Genomic DNA, 17,204 nt, shown 5'->3' on the forward strand with positions numbered 1-17,204 from the left:
TAAAGTATTTTCTAGAACAACTAATCCAATAAAAGTTGAAATGTACTTTAGAAAGGACAACAAACCAATATAGAGTGTAAGTAAGTGAAGGAGGAAGTGCATCACAAAGTGTAAGAAGGTGTGGGAGTGCATATAATTTACCTAGAGATAAAGTGACGAATGTGTGCGAGTGAATGATGGGCCAACGACACTACTAAATCGAATTCAAATTCAAAAGATACCGGATATAAAAGAGAGAATAAAATAAACTCAATTGCACTTTTGTGTAAGAAAACCCACACAAACACAAAAAACACTTTCCTTTCATTTTGTTATTTTTGTAACACAAATGTCTAGTCTAAAGCAAAAGAAACAGCAACAGGAATTACAGTCGCTGCCTGTAAATAGTAACATGTGGCAACATCATCAGTATTATTATTTTTACAAACGGCAGCAACAACAGCAACAACATCAACGACAACATCAGAAACAACAACGCCAACATCATCGACATTTCTATCACCAGCAACATCAAAACTATTGTTTGGCCAAAATTCCCAAAATGCAGCAACAATTACAAATGCCCGCCTATCAAATGTTACGCTTTCTTTTGCTGCTCGTCTGCTATTGTTGCCACTCACAGGCCTCCATGGAGTACAGTGCCAAATTAAGTAATTGCTATGATAATCAATATGGTTTCAATGGTCATCACATATACAATGCCACAACAGCAGCAGTAACAGCTGCAAATAATACTGCTACTACTAGCAGCAGCAATGTAACCACAATAATAGCACCATCCAATAATAGTGGTCAATTTGCACAGTCATTAGCAAATACAGGGGCTGGTGTTATGAAAAACAATGAAGCCGATGAGATCATTTCTAGAGGTGCTTTTCAGCATTCATCATCGGTAAGAGGTTGGAAGTGCTGCTGTTGGAATGCAACGAGTTTGGTAAGTTAAAAATAAATAAAAATAAATAAATGATAAATTGAGTATTCTTCTGTAAGGGCTTTCCTCTTTTTGTTACCTAAATCCCTGCTGATAATCAATGTATTTTTCATAATTGATTTTAATACCTTTCATCAGGAGTGGTTATTAGGGTGGCCCTTATCTGTCACTTTTTGTATTTTCCGAGCTCCCAATTTGTAAAATTGTTCTCCGTTATCTAAAACCAAAAGCAGAAAATTTAAGCAATCCCGTGTAAGGTTTAGAGATTGTACTTTTTATTTTGAGTTTCGTGTTGATTTAAAAAACCAAAAAATGTTCTTTTCTCTTAAAATCGTTTTATATCGTTAACAAAGGGTATAATTATATTCAGCACAGCTGAATAAATAGCACTTTTACTTATTATTATGCAAAAGTGTGCACGAAAATCCAGATGCATGCCGTAAGCTGTTTAACAGCATCATAATTAACGATAAATACTCATAAATAAATAAAATTTTTAATTTGGTTTTTGTGGAAACCACATTGCAGAAATGCATTTTAAAAGTTTTTTTTTTTAATTACATATGATTTTTGTTTGTTACATGGTCTGCTGTAAATAATTTCCATAGAGTTATTATTACACTTTTAAAGTTTTTACTTGAGTGTACAGATTACTAAATTTCATTTAATTAAATGTTTTAGAGTTTCATTAAATTGAAATTGTATATTTATTTTATGAAAATTGAGATTTTAATGTAAAATGTTGGAAAATGAGAAAAAAATCCACAGTTTTCCTAAATAACGTTTACAATTATTTCGTGTTTTATCATTGTTATACAGTGATATACAATAGAGCTAAGTCCAGTTTGTGGCTTGTTAAGTCCATTTTTTTTTCTCAGTCAAATTATCTCAGTCAAATGGAATTGATTACTAATATGTTATTAGTTATATTATATGAATTTTTAGATTATTCGTTTAATTTTAACCAAAAAATTTTATCATTTTGAAATGTATTATGATCTCGGATATTTATATCAAAAATATTGCCTTTTGAGAGAAATTTTAGTGACAATAGAGTCTTTAAATCAAATATCAGAGTTAGAACTAGTAAGTCCACTAAAAAATACATAATATTTATAAGAAAATGTAATAAATCTCAAAAAATTCGAAATGTTTTCACACTACGTTTTCACACTAAGCTAACAACTAAAATAGTCTATTAACAATTTATAAACAAAATCCATTTATATGCGATTTTCCAATAAGTCTGTCAAATCTGATATTTGGTTATTTACCCCCCGATATTAAATCATCTAGGCAAGTTACACGATTGAGCAGCACGCCCAAATGTTAAAACTTTATTATCAAAATTAGTGTTCAAAAAGTCGAAAATTGTTTGGTGGACAAATATGATAACCCAAACGAGGTTCTCAGGCAGGCAACTTATTCATTCATACGAAGGACAAAGTTTGAAGAATTTCGTAATTATAGTTCTCAAAATCTTTAGAAATAAATATTAAGTTTGTATGGCATGTGACTCAACCCCAGTCCGATCCCTCCCATTTTTGGTTGAACTTCATGCAGTGATAAGGAATTAGAATTATATGAAGATTGAAGACTTTCACAATTATAATACTCCAGATATTCGAAAATAACTATTTACTCCCATACAAATAAACCCCTTGTTCCGGTACCTCCCATGCAGTGATAAGAAATTAATTCGTATAAAATTGTAAGATTGTCATAATTATAGTTCTTCAGATATTCGAAAATCACTATTTACTTTGTATGGTAGATGGCACGTCCATTTATACAGTCCGTCCATTTTTAGGGAAACAGTGCACAATGGAACCGAAGTAAATTCCGCGAATTTTTGCGGCTTTCACAATGTTTATGACCTTTGACTTTTCCCCATCATTCTGGCAAAATAAGAACTGCTCATTAGGGAAATAACTAATTTTGGCGAAATTTTTAAATTAAATACAATTATTAAAGAATAAGACCCACAAATTCCTATATAAGTTAAAGTTATTGACCCAGCTAATACAATTCCTATATGAGCTACTGAAGAATACGCAATTAAAGCCTTTAAATCAGTTTGACGTAAACATACTAATTTAACTAAAACTCCCCCTACTTATCTAATTCTAATTCAAATAAAATTGAATTTTAATCCTATTAATTGTAAAAAAGGAAACACTCGTAATAAACCATACCCTCCTAACTTCAATAAAAATAATTATTTTTTCTAAAATAAATCAACATTTTTTTTTTCTCTGAAAAATTATATAAATAAATGTGAGGGATACTTCCCTTATTTAAAAATTATCTTTTAAAGTATTTCCGCATTTATTATTAGAATAAAATATATTGTATTTTAAAATAATTGAAAATATTTCATGAAAAACTGTATTGCATTTGGTGCGTGTACTTTTTTAACAACCGCGAAAAAATAATACCCTGGTTTTTCATATTTTTTAATGCTCTATGCCAATTTGCATATTTGCAAAAAATGTCAAAAATGTCGAGATTGCGTTCTGCATCGACCGCAACATGTAGTAGTCGGACGGGGCACGGTCTGGACTACATAGCGGGTGGGGAAAAACTTCCCAACCACTTCATTCTAAATAGTTTTTAAAGGTATTGCAATATGTGGTCGAGTATTGTAATGATGGAATATTGCAGTTCCATGTCTAGCCGCATATTCTGGGCGTTTTTCGACCAATGCTGCGATGGTCTGGTCAGATTTCAGTGATTCTGCTGATTAGCCGAGAACCACATGATTCGATGCAAAAATGATTTTCATTCAAGCCACATTTTGGAAATACAAAATTGTCTTTCAAGGTCTCTCCTCTTCAATTCGTATGGTACTCAATTTTCCATGCTTTTGGATCAATCCGATTGATCGCAAACATTTTGAAATTGCTGCTTGAGTACCTAGCACCCAACAATCTTCATGGAGTCAAATGCTCAAAATTCTTGGTCTTCTAACTTTTTTGGATGGCCTAGGCGATCTTTGTCTTCCGTGTCAAAATCAACACTTCTGAACCGAACAAACTTTCTCTCGCACGTTGAAAACGATTAAACACATTCGCCATAAGCTTTGGTGAGCAATGCGGGTGCTTCAGGGGCACTTTTTTTTAGAATTAAAGAAGTAAAGGAAAACATAGGACGCTTTGTTTGCACAAAATTCGACATTTTCGAAGCAAAAAAAAAAACTTTGTTGTTTATACCATAGAATATGCAACTCTCCTGTCAAAGACCTCACTCAGTTTTCAGTAACCTAAGTGGTGAGAATGTATTAGTAGACCAAAATCAACACTCGTATGTGCAACCAAAATCAACACTCGTATGTATGATTATTTTGAGTAATTTTGTTTCTCTAATAAATGACAGATATAATAAATGACAGATACTATGTACACGCAGAGAAAAAATATAGTTATGCATGTTTACTGTAACCATTTCAATATTGTTACAAGTTTTTTTTAACTATATTATAGTCACAGTAACTATTTACATGATTGTAACTATTTACATCATGTGAATCATTAATTAACCATATTATAGTTACCCCAATCATATAAATAGCTACCCTAATCATGTAAATAGTTAGTCGTGTTGAATTGTATGTGTATACCAATATTTTGAAGAGATTTTTGCTCATTAAAGTGATTTTCAGAAACGGACCTTATATGGGAGCTATTACTAATTATGGACCGATCACCATAAATTTAGGTCGTGTTATTTATATCTATATGGAAGTTATTTGTGTTGAATCTTATGTATATACCAACATTTTTAAAAGATTTATGGTCGTTTAAGTTATTTTTGGAAGAAGGCTTTATATGGGAGCTATGATTAATATGGACCGATCATGACATGATTTCCATATATATAAAACTTATTTGGAGTGAAATTTGTGTAGATATATATATGAGTTAAACATTTATCACATACATACAATCACCGAAATAATTGTATGTACCAAATTTTATCGAAATATCTTCAAAATTGCAACCTATATTTTGCGCACAAGGTTTACATGGACAGGCAGCCAGCCGACTAGCCGGACGGACGGATCTGTAGTTCAAAAGATACAGATTGATTACCAAATTTTTACCGATAGACACTACTGTGTGGCGTCTGTTATTAAATTTAACATATCCCAGCAAAAAAAGTGAGGAAGAAGATGCAGAATTTTCACAACAAATAGCATGCTTGATGTACTTCCAATTTTGGTGAAAAAGCTATGAATTTTACATTAGCTTGTCATTGGAGGGATGTTGTTCATTTTTGACAACAGTTTACTTAATAAATTCGATGCTTTCGATGCGATTAAATTTCGATTTTAAGGTGTTATTTTAATGTAGGTAGTGGATACCTATATTTTTTGGCATCTTGGATGGAAATATAAATAATAGAAAAAAAGTGATGTAATTGAGCATTTATGAATTGATTTTAATGTAGTTATAAAATTTAGCATTTTAAAACCTAAAATTCATTAAAATTAATAAAGTGTGATAATCACAATTTAATTAAAAGAAAACATATTTTAGTTTTCGTTTAATTAGTTGCAATTATATAAATTATTTAATTATAAATAATTTAATGTTTATTAAAATTAAGGGCTTTCATTCAATAAAAAAAACAGGTACATATTCAATTGGAGGTACATATTCAATAGGATAAATAAAATAAATTTAATTCAATATTTGAATATATACAAAACAAATTGTTGATAAGTAAGAAATATGAATAATTTAATTATATTTAATATAATATTTTTTAAAACTAAAAAACAGGTACAAAATAAAGCAAATTCAATATTTAATTAAATAAAAAAAATAATTGTTGAGAACTAAAAAATTGAGGGGTATTTTAATACCAACTCATTGTCTGTGAGTTGCAAGACCTTTTCCGAATCGCCATCTTTGGGGGAGTCTATAGATATTTTTGCCTTTTCTATAGATTTTTTTTCTTTAAAAAATCTATTTTTAGCCAACTTTAAAGCGTCTCTTAACGTATTCTTAAAAGATTTTCTCATCATAAGTTCCTTCGGAAAAACAATAATGAAATAATTTAATATTAATTTTGTAAATTAAATTATAATTAAATACTTACGAAATAGTATATTAACAAATTTTGGGTAATTTAGAAGTCTCTGTTTATTATGACTTCCTTCCACATTAAAGTCAACCAACAATTTGTGAGACAAAATGTCTGTAAGGCCTTTTTTTAGTCCTCTTTGTCCGGCTATTGCTCTTATAGATGAAATCTGAATAATATAATGAAAAAAAAATATTTATAAGCTTCTGCGAAGTATTACATAACAAGTCTGGTATATATATTTGTTTATATTCTTGTCTATAAATTAGTCCATAAACAAATCTATTGGTTATGCTAGCCTATAGTTTAGTCTATAGACTAGTCTGTAGTTTAGTTTATAGTCTAATCTATAGTCTAGATTATAGACTTGAATTTATATTAACCATTAATGATATATACTTACATATTCCTTTTCGTTGCTCTCGTTAATATTTCGCTCAAAGTCATTCAACTCTTCGATTCTATTTATTGGAAAAGTTTTTATGTATTTTGGATTTCTATCTTTTAAGAAATCTTTTAATGCAACGTTATTTTCACTTAGGGCATCTAGAATCAATGCATTTTGATTTCGAATTTCTATAATAATTTAAAATAATTATAATTTTGCATTTATTTGAGAAGGAAAATAAAATTGTATACCATTTAGCTGTTTTTTAAAAATATCATTATTTTCTGAAAAAAACACACGTGTGCACATATTAAAAGAAAATATATAATGAAAATTATCTATGTCTATCTACCTTTAAGTTGTTTTTTTAATAGTTCATTGTTTTCTAAAAAAAAAAAAAATATTATTAGTAAAATAAAATATAAAATAATTCTGAACACTTACCAGTAAGCAGATCAAGTTTCGTATTTATCTTCCGATATATGTCGGATTGATCTTCATTAAATGACTTTCTTCATTGTTTTGAATCCTAAAAAAAATATTTTTTATTAAATCAGCGGAATTAATACAGAACCTTCCTTATAGGGAAGTAACTGGATTTTTTTTAAATCGTTTATGCAAAATTTGGTTTCAATTTTATCTAATTCCCAGTTTTCGCTGAAAGCAATACCAATATCCAGAGAATTTATAGGATATTCAAAAAAACTTTTTATATTTACAAATTTTTTTCCATAACAATATCCATTTTCAAAAATTTTGGTTATTGTTATATATGTGGTATTATTAATGGAACATATGTTATCTGGGAATTTTGATTTGAATGTGAAATCATTTGTGTAAACAGATTTTACTTCCCCATTTTTATATTTTTTAATATTCCTAACGTCTTTTGGTAAAACTATCGATTTTTCTGAAAATTTATTGAAAATTTGTTTTCCTATATGTCGGGGCATTTTAATACATCGTTTTAATTTTTGTAAAAAGTTTTCAAATTCGTAAGCCGAAATATTCATTAAATTGCCAAAATTTTCATAACAATCTGACACATGTAAAACGTTATGAATATTGTATGAACGATTTTGTTCACCATAAAATTTTGAAAAGTTTTTACAAAAAGTTCAAACATATCTTTAACAGTGGTATAAGACAAGTTTTCGTTGTATATTTCAGCACCAACAAATATTCTGTATCCGACAAAAAATAAACAGAAATGTTCATAAAAATCAGAATCGACAAAATCTCGTAACAACACTATGCCAGTATAAAGAGCTATTTGCCTATATTCAACAGCCTTCCATCTTGCCATTTCGTCAAGTAATCTTGGTCTCCTGGCAAACTCAGATGTTATAAAAGGAACAAATGAAATAAGTTTACTAGAAATTTCTGATCTGGTAAATTTTTGTATTTTTTGATTGCTTTTATTATTAAATAAAAGCGTCAATATTTTTTTTGTCACACCTAGATCTAGAAGATGCATACAGTCTAACGGGAACTGTGTGATCATTCCAATTCCTGCATCTTCTAGATCATACCCAATTTCCAAATTAAGATCCTTATGAAAAGAACTATCAATTTTATTTTTAAAATCTAAGTCTTGGGCCCACAGAATCTGAATAGACTGTGTGGTGCCCAATTCGGACACCAATTTGGCGACACATATGGCATCCATTTAAGGCATTGTGGCTCTTTGTGCCGCAAATAAATAATCTTGTGGGGGTGTCGCAAATAAAGGCCCTGGTGTTAATCCTAAAGCTCCTTTCATTTACTTTAAAATCTACCTTTAATGATTTCAATTCTTCTATGAAGCTGTGAAGGAAGGTATTGACGTTTATTGGCTTGGTTTTTGCCAATATACGTTCCTACCAAAAATACGTCTATTTGGGGCTGATCAACAACTTTTGCTAGAATCGGCCATAATCCTATCGCAGAGCTTTTGTACAGTGGCAAGCCATCAATGCCAATATCCAATAATATCTCATCATTGGAATGTTGCAACAACAACTCCTTTGCTTTTAACAGTTGATTTTCTAAGCCGATATGGATGTACTTTCCTGGTGCGACGGTTCTCTCTAAACATTGTTTTTTTTCTTTTATGAGGCCACCAACACTAATGGGTACATCCATATTTTCGGCTTTTTAAGGAGGCTGTTGCAACATTCTACTGATGGGTTATATTGTATAAACCAACCCGCGAGCTTCTGCCTTAAGGTTTGTGGCGATTCCTGTATACAATTATACTCCTCATTTATTTCCAACTGTGGGACATTAATTGAGTTTCAATTGGAGTTTGAGTGATTGAAGCATTTAAAATTTTGTTAAGGCGAGTTTTTTCACTCTGGATCTTTCTTTTGAAAGATCTTTTTGAACTCATATTAAACTTACCTGAGATTTTTATACAAATAAATAAATTTTTTATTATTTTTTCACTTTTTCACGACTTATTCAGTTTTGTGTTTAAATTTTTTATGTGAATTTGCGCGTCGTTTTTGTAGTGATGAAGGCATTCAAATTAATAGTTGCGGTTACTCGGTTTCGTACAAGAACGAGTAGTCGAACCACTGAACAAAATAATATTTTATTGACTTACATGTTTAGGAAAATAATTGTTTTATTTGCAAAATAAAAATATGTTTAATTATTAACAATTCTAAACGGGTTTAAATTACATATTATTACAAATTGTTATTAATAGTACTTAATGTATGGGTACTTGTGTTAACAACTTTAATTAGTAACCATAATATAAATCATAAATAATAACAACACTAATCAGCTGTCTGAATGTAAACAAATTCAACTTTTGTGTTTTTTTAATTTTATAAAAAGTAAATAAAATATGTACATTACAAAACATAAATATATGAAACAATGGTTGATTAATTTTAATGATTAAAAATTGTTTGTATACCAATTTTTACAGGTTTTAATAAATTTTATAAAATTCAAAAAATATAGGAAACAATTACATCAACGAAATATTTATAATTCAGTGTCAAATACCCATATTTAAAATCACATCCTCAGAGGTAGAAAAGATTCATTTGCAACTTTAGATGTGATTAAAATGTCATATGTAAAGATGCACTTCCATTATTTTTTTACTGGGATCTTATTGAGATTTAAAATTTTCTAAATCCTATTATTTTTAACCATTTACTTCCAATAATTAAAGATTCATTGTTTAAAATTAACATACATATTAAAATGAATATTTCTTCTAAGAATTATTATGAATAAACATAAATAATTTCTTATGTATTCATTGAATTATTCCTCTTTGAACTTAATATTCCTGCTAATTGCTAAGTACTTTAATTAATCTACGGTTTATTGCTTTTCATATTTAAACTGTAAAACTATTTCTCACAATATAAATTGGTTTCTGGTTTTAGCTTTAATATCAACTGAAAAAACATACGTCTACTTAGAAGAGTTAAATTTATTAAATTTTTTTCTAAATAAGCGTAATCACTTATTTAAGCAAATAGTTATTTGTACTTACAAAACATTGTTGTAACAGCAAATAAAGTAAAATAATATTTTAAAGGCTATTTAAATTAAAGCAATTTTAGTGTTGTCTCAATACTTTTACAAAGTGAAACATGCTTCACTCCTTAAAAATAATGTAGTTTTCTGCGGGTTATTTGTGATTTTTTTTTTAATCTCTCATGCCAAATACCAGAAATTTGTCAATGTTGACAGCTGCTGTAATGAAATGTCTCAGCTGGAAAGTATTGAAGGTATAAACAGAAAACAACTCACTTAGCAAATCGATAAAGCTTAAATCCTTTGAATAATTTTGAAGGGATTTTTTTTCAAGGTCTGCTATTTGGTATTTAATGGATTTTGTAAGAAACGTATTTAGCTGGCAGCTACTTGAAAGCAGTTCTAGGAAAACATACTCAACCTGTGCTCTAAGAGTTTGATTTGTAAAAGTTGATGTGATATTTGTGGAACAGCTGTTATGAGAATTGTGTTGTTTGTTGGCAAAAAAAAAAAATCAGGATTATTTGGCTGCTGACAAAAGTAGTTGGTTTTATTATGAAATGCTTTGAAAAAGCCTAAAAATGTATATTAGTCTAAATTCTTGTTTGTACAAGAGTTTATGTACAAGCAAATGGTTACAAAAGTACGAATTTATTAGTACATAAATCATAAAGTTCGCCTACGTTACCTAAATATACATACTAAGGTGGCCCTAATTTTGCTAAATGACCCTAATAAACTAAATACTGAAAATTTTGTCCAAAAAAAATGAAAAAAATATTGTGGTCACTGTAATGATTTATATGAATTTTGTTCCAACAAATCTTCATATGAGGAAAGTGTTACTTTACTGCTTTAATTTGAAAAAAAAAAACTGCAGCTGATGCACACTGATTGCTCATCAAAGCTTATGGTGGATATGTTCCATAGTTTCAACGGACCAGAGATGGTTTGATGGGTTCCCAAGTGATGATTTTGACACGCAAGTCAAAGATCGCCCAGGCTAGCCAAAATAGTTTAAAGACCAAGACCAAGTTCCCAAGACTCAACAAGAGTTGCAAAATCATTCGGAACTACTCAAGCAGCAATTTCAAAACGTTCGCGAACAGCAGGATTAATTAAAAAGCTAGGAAATTGGGTACCATACGAATTGAAGCCGAATAACCTTGAAATGCGATTTTGCATGTCCGAAATGATATTTCAACGATTTAAAATAAATAAATTTTTGCACCGAATTGCGACGAATAAATCGTTAGATATCGTATGTGAAGCTCATCCAACCAGACGAAACAACAACAAAGCCAAATATCCATGTCGCTTAGGTAATTCTCTGTAGTTAGTGGGAGCAAAAGGGTCCTATCTATTATGAGCTGCTGTAATCTGACCAGACTATCACAGGAAATTTGCAACGAATGCAACTCATTCGTTTGAAGCAGAGCTGCAAAGGAATCATTAATTTTTGAATTAATTCGCGAATCATTCATGCACTTAATTAGCAAATTTTTAATTAATTCTTTTCATACAAAAAAATTAATTGAAAGAAATGTTCGTCAATTCAAATGAATTGAGTAGAAATGAATTGCAATTCATATTTGTCAAATGAATTTCTTGAATAAATTGCAATTCGATTTTGTATTCATTCAAATGAATTAGAACAATGAATTGCAATTCATTTCCAACTCATTGGAATTCAATTAATTGAAATTGAAATTTAGTTTGTAAGTAAATATACATTAAGCTTTACTATCGTTTTGTTATTCAACTAATTTTTTATGTAAAAAACAGCAAGAATTACTCTCGTTTTGTATATAGTACAAAGACAAAAAAAATTCTTAGATTTGAAATTTCCATGATATACTGGAATTGTCAGGTAGCGCAATTCAAACGAATTGGAAATGAATTGGAATTCATTTTATAGATTCATTTGAATTGATAACGAATTGCAACTCATTTTTACAAATTAATTTTAATTGGAAAGGAATTGAAATTCATTTCTGCCTAATTCGTTTGAATTGATTCAAATTTCATTCAATTCTTTTTTGGGGTGGAAAGAATTAGTTCAAAATTTATCTAATTCGTAACGAATTAAAATCAAAAAAGTACCTTTTAAAAAAGTACTTTTTAAAAAATGTACCTATTGAAAAAGTACTTTTTAAAGAAAGAACTTATTGAAAAAGTACTTTTTAAATTAAGTACCTTTTGAAAAAGTTCTTTTTAATGGAAGTACCTTTTGAAGAAGTACTTTTTAAAGAAAGTACCTGTTGAAAAAGTACTTTTTAAATAAAGTACCTTTTACAGCTCTGGTTTGAAGCGAGAATTGAAAAATGCACAGAATATGCTGCCATACATGCCATGAAGAAAGTATCTTTTGAAAAAGTACATTTTAAAGAAAGTACCTTTTAAAAAAGTACTTTTTAAAGAAAGTACATTTTGAAAAAGTACTTTTTAAAGGAAGTACCCTTTGAAGAAGTACTTTTTAAAGAAAGTATCTTTTGAAAAATGCTTTTTAAAGAAAGTGCCTTTTGAAAAAGTACTTTTTAAAGAAATTACCTTTTACAGCTCTGGTTTGAAGCGAGCATTGACCGAAAAATGTACAGAATATGCTGCCATATATGAAACTGTAATATTCCATCATGACAACGCTAGGCCAAATGTTGCAATACCTATTCAAAAGTATTTAGAATGAAGTGGTGGGGAAGTTTTGCTTCAACCGCCCAGTCCGACTACTATTGTTCGATCGATGCAGAATGCTCTCTCTGGGATACGCTTCAGTTTGGAACAAAGTATCCTATATTGGCTTGATTTGTTTTTAGCCTCAAAATGTGAGCAGTTCTTTTGGCTCGGAATTCATATGTTGCCAGAAAGTTGGGAAAAGATCATATCTAACAATGGCCAAGTGAAATAATTAGTTATTGATTTAATTTTTTGAAAATAGTAAAAACTTGTCTTAAGATTTTATTCAAAAGTTTCAAATGATTTTGAGTAAAATATCGGCTTCATTTAATCTTAGTTTTATTTTCACTTTCTATTTGTAAAGGTATTTATAGACGGCAATACTGAGTATCAACACTTTTCAAATTTAAAATATTATTGAAATCTTTAGGTATGTCAAGAAATCGTTTCGAAAAATACATTTCTTGTTTACACGATAGTATCACAAATATTTTATTTGTTTGTTGATTGATATTTTTACTTTATTTTTATTTTATATTTTCTTTAGATTTTTGTTTGCCTTATTTGTTTTTATAAACACATACCCGATACATATGAAAATAAAAAGTTTTTGAATTGTTTTAAACAAATTTTCAATACCGACAGTAAATCAAAAAAATCATTTGTATTTTTTGAAAATCTAATACAAATTTTGTTTAGACCATGGTACAATCAGTTACCAGGTACAATTATTAGAGAGAGTTTCCAATGTTCACCCCTAAAACGTCAAACTATGTATTTAATCACTTTACTTTTTTTTAATTTGTTTCCGCGATATTTTTTAAATTTGTTACGTTTTAACTGAAATTGTACACACTTATTAAAAAAATATAGTTTTTCTTCAATGGTTAGTAAATTTTTGTAATAAAAATTTAAATTCAATTATTTTTTTTTGGCATTTCCTTTTATATTTTTTTAATTTTCTTTTGTTTGACGTTATAGGGAATGTATAATTGAGAACATACTTTCTAATAATTGTACCTTGCTAATTCTACAATGGTTTAGACGATGAAATTGTATTATGATACTTGAGTTTTTGACAAATATTAATACTCAGTATTGCAGTCTATAAATACCTTAAGTGATATAAATATCTGCTTTTTTGATTTAATTTCAAAACGCAATATTACTTGCGGTTTGTGTATATGACTCCTATTAACACCACAAATTATAGTGGTTATGATTTTTTTTGTTGTAATATAAAGACTACCACATAGAAATTTAATATATAAAGGTATAAAATAGTAATTATTGTAAAGAAAGATTCCTTTAGTTGCATACATAAATTTGTATTTTATTAGAGGTTTATAAAACGAAATTATATGGAAATTTTGTTTAATAAACCTTTGAAAGTAAAAGCTATTCAGCCTAACTACAAAATATATTTTAGTTCATAGTGTGTGGCAAGTGTTTTTCATTTCGTTTGTAATTTTCAAATTTTTCATTTTCGACCCCATGAAGTTTATATATTCTGGATAATTATAGATAGCGAAGTCGATATAGCAATGTCCGTCTGTATGTTGAAATCAATTTTCCAAATCGACCAAATAACTTACATACATGATTGATACATCAATATATTCGCTATAAACCAACTTAGATTGCTATTTAAAATCGAAAAAATCAAACCACAAATAGCTGTGATATAAACAAAAACGCGATTTCCTCGATTTATTTGTCAAATTCTTCACCTAAGCTTTTTTGACCTAACTCTTAATAGTACTAATTCACTTAATACGAATATATTTTTCACACGATTTCATAAGCATTTTATGTCTTTATGGAAAATTAATAATTACTCGCACTCCTTTCAATTAGATAAAAAATTCTCAACAACACCCTATTGTAAATGATGTTTTTACCCACTTTGAACATAAAATTACATTCAATTAAATTTTACATTTAATTACACTCTTGTGATGCATATAGTGTTTAAGTACTCGTATGTAGTTCGAGTAGTACTTGAGTAGTTGCTGTTAATTAGTGATTTCTTTGTAGTCAATATAATTTTATTATGAATTGAAAACAAAAAATGTGTTAAACAAAAAAAGGTTTACAGGAAGCAGTTTTCTTGACAAGGTCAACTATATATGCATGTATACATTAGAGTGAAGATGGTCCACTCAAAACTGTTTAAAATTTTCATATCACAGATGCATATTTTGTATCACACATCCATTTTTTATACTTAAATTCCAGCCAAAATGCTTATTGGTTAATTAATACGTTTTCGTATGAAAACTGAGTAGCAGCAATTTGTATGAAAATCATATCGAGCCCTTAGCCCCAAATTATCGTAAGCGACAAAACACAAATTTTACAGGAGAAGGTTTTTTTGATTATTTTGAAATTTATATATAAAATTAAAAATGTTATGATGCGATATAATATAATTTCGTTCAAGCTATTTGTCTATTTTTCAAAAATATTTATTAACTTTTGACAAATAAATATTCCTGGAATACTTTATTGAAAAATATGACAAAAAAAGTTTTTTATTGAATTTTTGCATAGACAAAAATTTTTCGAATTGAAATAAAATTTTAATTTATGAATAGTTTTTAATGAAATTTCACAGTTATGTAAAATTTTCTATTCAAAATGGAATATAGAATGGAATGGCAATCCCGCAATTCCCAAAAAATTCTTTAAAAATCCCTTACCAGAGTCTAAGTTATCGGAACACTTTACAAAATAATTAAAAGCATATTGGGCCATCTAAAATCGGTTACTATATTTTGATATCGAATATGCGATTTGAGAATTTTTGCCCTAAATTTTTTTTCAATTAAAATATTTTATGAAAACTTAGCTTTCAGAAAGTATAAATTCCTTATACATCCTCTTAGAATTTTTTTGCGATAACTTAAAAAGAAAAAAGTTTTTTTTCCCAAAAAATTAGCGAAAAATCGGCTTTTTAAAATGTTTTAAATTAAAATGCATATAACTTTGGACTTAGGCATTATTTTTAAACACTTCTTTTTCTATTTGACACATACATATTAGAGTGACAGCCGATTTTTTTTTCTTAGATTTCAAAGAGTGCCGGGTGGAATATTGTGACACTAGGCCTAAATGTCAAGTGCTGAAAATTTGAGCCAAATCGGGCAACGATTTCTGGACGCGCATCGAGGTCAAAGTTCAGATATATGCAAAATTATACTATTTATATGGAATAAATAGGTGAAACTCGTTAAATTTCTGCATTGTTTTCTAGAAATGTATAGATTTATTTATATTAATGAATATTACATTAAAAAAATTTTTTTGGAAGTTAACCCTGCATCTCCTTTGGGTCAAAATGACCCAAAAACTGTATTATCGCCAAAATTCGGGAAAAATGCAAATTTTTCAGATATTTTAAAAATTTTGCTACTAAATAAATACTTTTGCAATTGAATGCAAAAGAATCGAAATGTGTACGCAATTATCGTTGTAATGAGATATAAATGACAAAATTTGGTTAAAAAATGTTAAAGTTATTACAAATTCGCCAGACCATTAACGTGTTTCAGGCCACTTGAACATAAAATTTAGAAAAAAAATTAACATATTTCAAGAAAATTTAAAATAAAAGCAACTTTTTATTTAAAATATATCCGTATTTACTTGTGTACGAGTTTTTGTCTTCGTAGGATACCGTTAACCTATTCGCAGGTATGGCCAAAAAAAATTATTTTTTTTAACGGCTGTTTCAAATCTCCATTTTCAAATTTTTAAAAATTTTGTTAAACAAATTTCAGAATTTTTTGATCATCACATTGGGATTTATTGAGATCAAAATATGGAATAAAAATATGAAAAAATTATGTCAATACCTCTTCCAGTTTTTCCGTACCTGCGATTTAAATTTTGCGATTTTCAAGAAAAACTATTTTTTTGTCCATATTTAGGCGAATGAGCCCAATTTCCTTAATGTTATAAATTTTAAGTAAAACCTATTCATAATATTATAGTCCTTGTAATTTTAAATATGGTCTGAAAGTTTTACTAAAATCGGAAAACGATAACCTTAAATCGTGAAGGTCAAAGTTCAAATTTTTCAATATTTGGAATTTCTAAAGAAAAGATAGCGAAATGTTATATATTTTTGGTCCGATTTTAATGAAACTTGAGCCAAATATACATTGGGGTCTAACATTTACAACAACAGTGCAAAAATGGATTTAATCCTTTAAGAGCACTTGGGGTCAAAATGGCTGTGTTTTTCGTGATTTTAAATGTTGAGGGTAATTTGGACCCCAAGTGCTGCTAAGAGTTAAATTCCATTTTTGTGCCGTTATTTTAAATTCTGGACTTTAAGTTATACTTTCCTCAAGTCTCATTAAAATCGGCCCAAAATTATATAACATTTCGCTATATTTTCTTTAGAAATTCCAAATATTGAAAAATTTGACCTTTGACCTTCACGATTTAAGGTTATCGTTTTCCGATTTTAGTAAAACTTTCAGACCATATTTAAAATTACAGGAACTATAATATTATGAATAGGTTTTAATTAAAATTTATAACATTAAGGAAATTGGGCTCATTCGCCTAAATATGGACAAAAAAATAGTTTTTCTTGAAAATCGCAAAATTTAAATCCCAGGTACGGAA

The 17,204-nt window shown here is 28.7% G+C and overlaps 1 protein-coding gene and 1 long non-coding RNA gene across 2 annotated transcripts in view; one reads left to right on the forward strand and one right to left on the reverse strand.

Annotated features, from left to right (window-relative positions):
• The first annotated feature begins 250 nt into the window (after nt 1-250).
• The window catches only part of Lgr1 (Leucine-rich repeat-containing G protein-coupled receptor 1), a 63,535-nt gene continuing 46,581 nt past the window's right edge, over nt 251-17,204 (forward strand). The window contains exon 1 of the mRNA XM_065508475.1: nt 251-934. Within this exon, the coding sequence (XP_065364547.1) occupies nt 329-934 (606 nt within the window). The 5' untranslated portion in view covers nt 251-328. The remainder of the gene's footprint in view (nt 935-17,204) is intronic.
• LOC135961623 (uncharacterized) lies at nt 6,040-6,918 on the reverse strand. The gene is made up of 5 exons (XR_010576611.1): nt 6,852-6,918; nt 6,760-6,792; nt 6,659-6,691; nt 6,423-6,595; nt 6,040-6,188 (listed from the first exon to the last, which is right to left on the reverse strand). It is a non-coding gene; the product is annotated as an uncharacterized LOC135961623 (long non-coding RNA).

The sequence above is a fragment of the Calliphora vicina genome, chromosome 1 (genome assembly GCF_958450345.1).
Source record: "Calliphora vicina chromosome 1, idCalVici1.1, whole genome shotgun sequence".
In the NCBI taxonomy this organism is placed as follows: Eukaryota; Metazoa; Arthropoda; class Insecta; order Diptera; family Calliphoridae; genus Calliphora; species Calliphora vicina.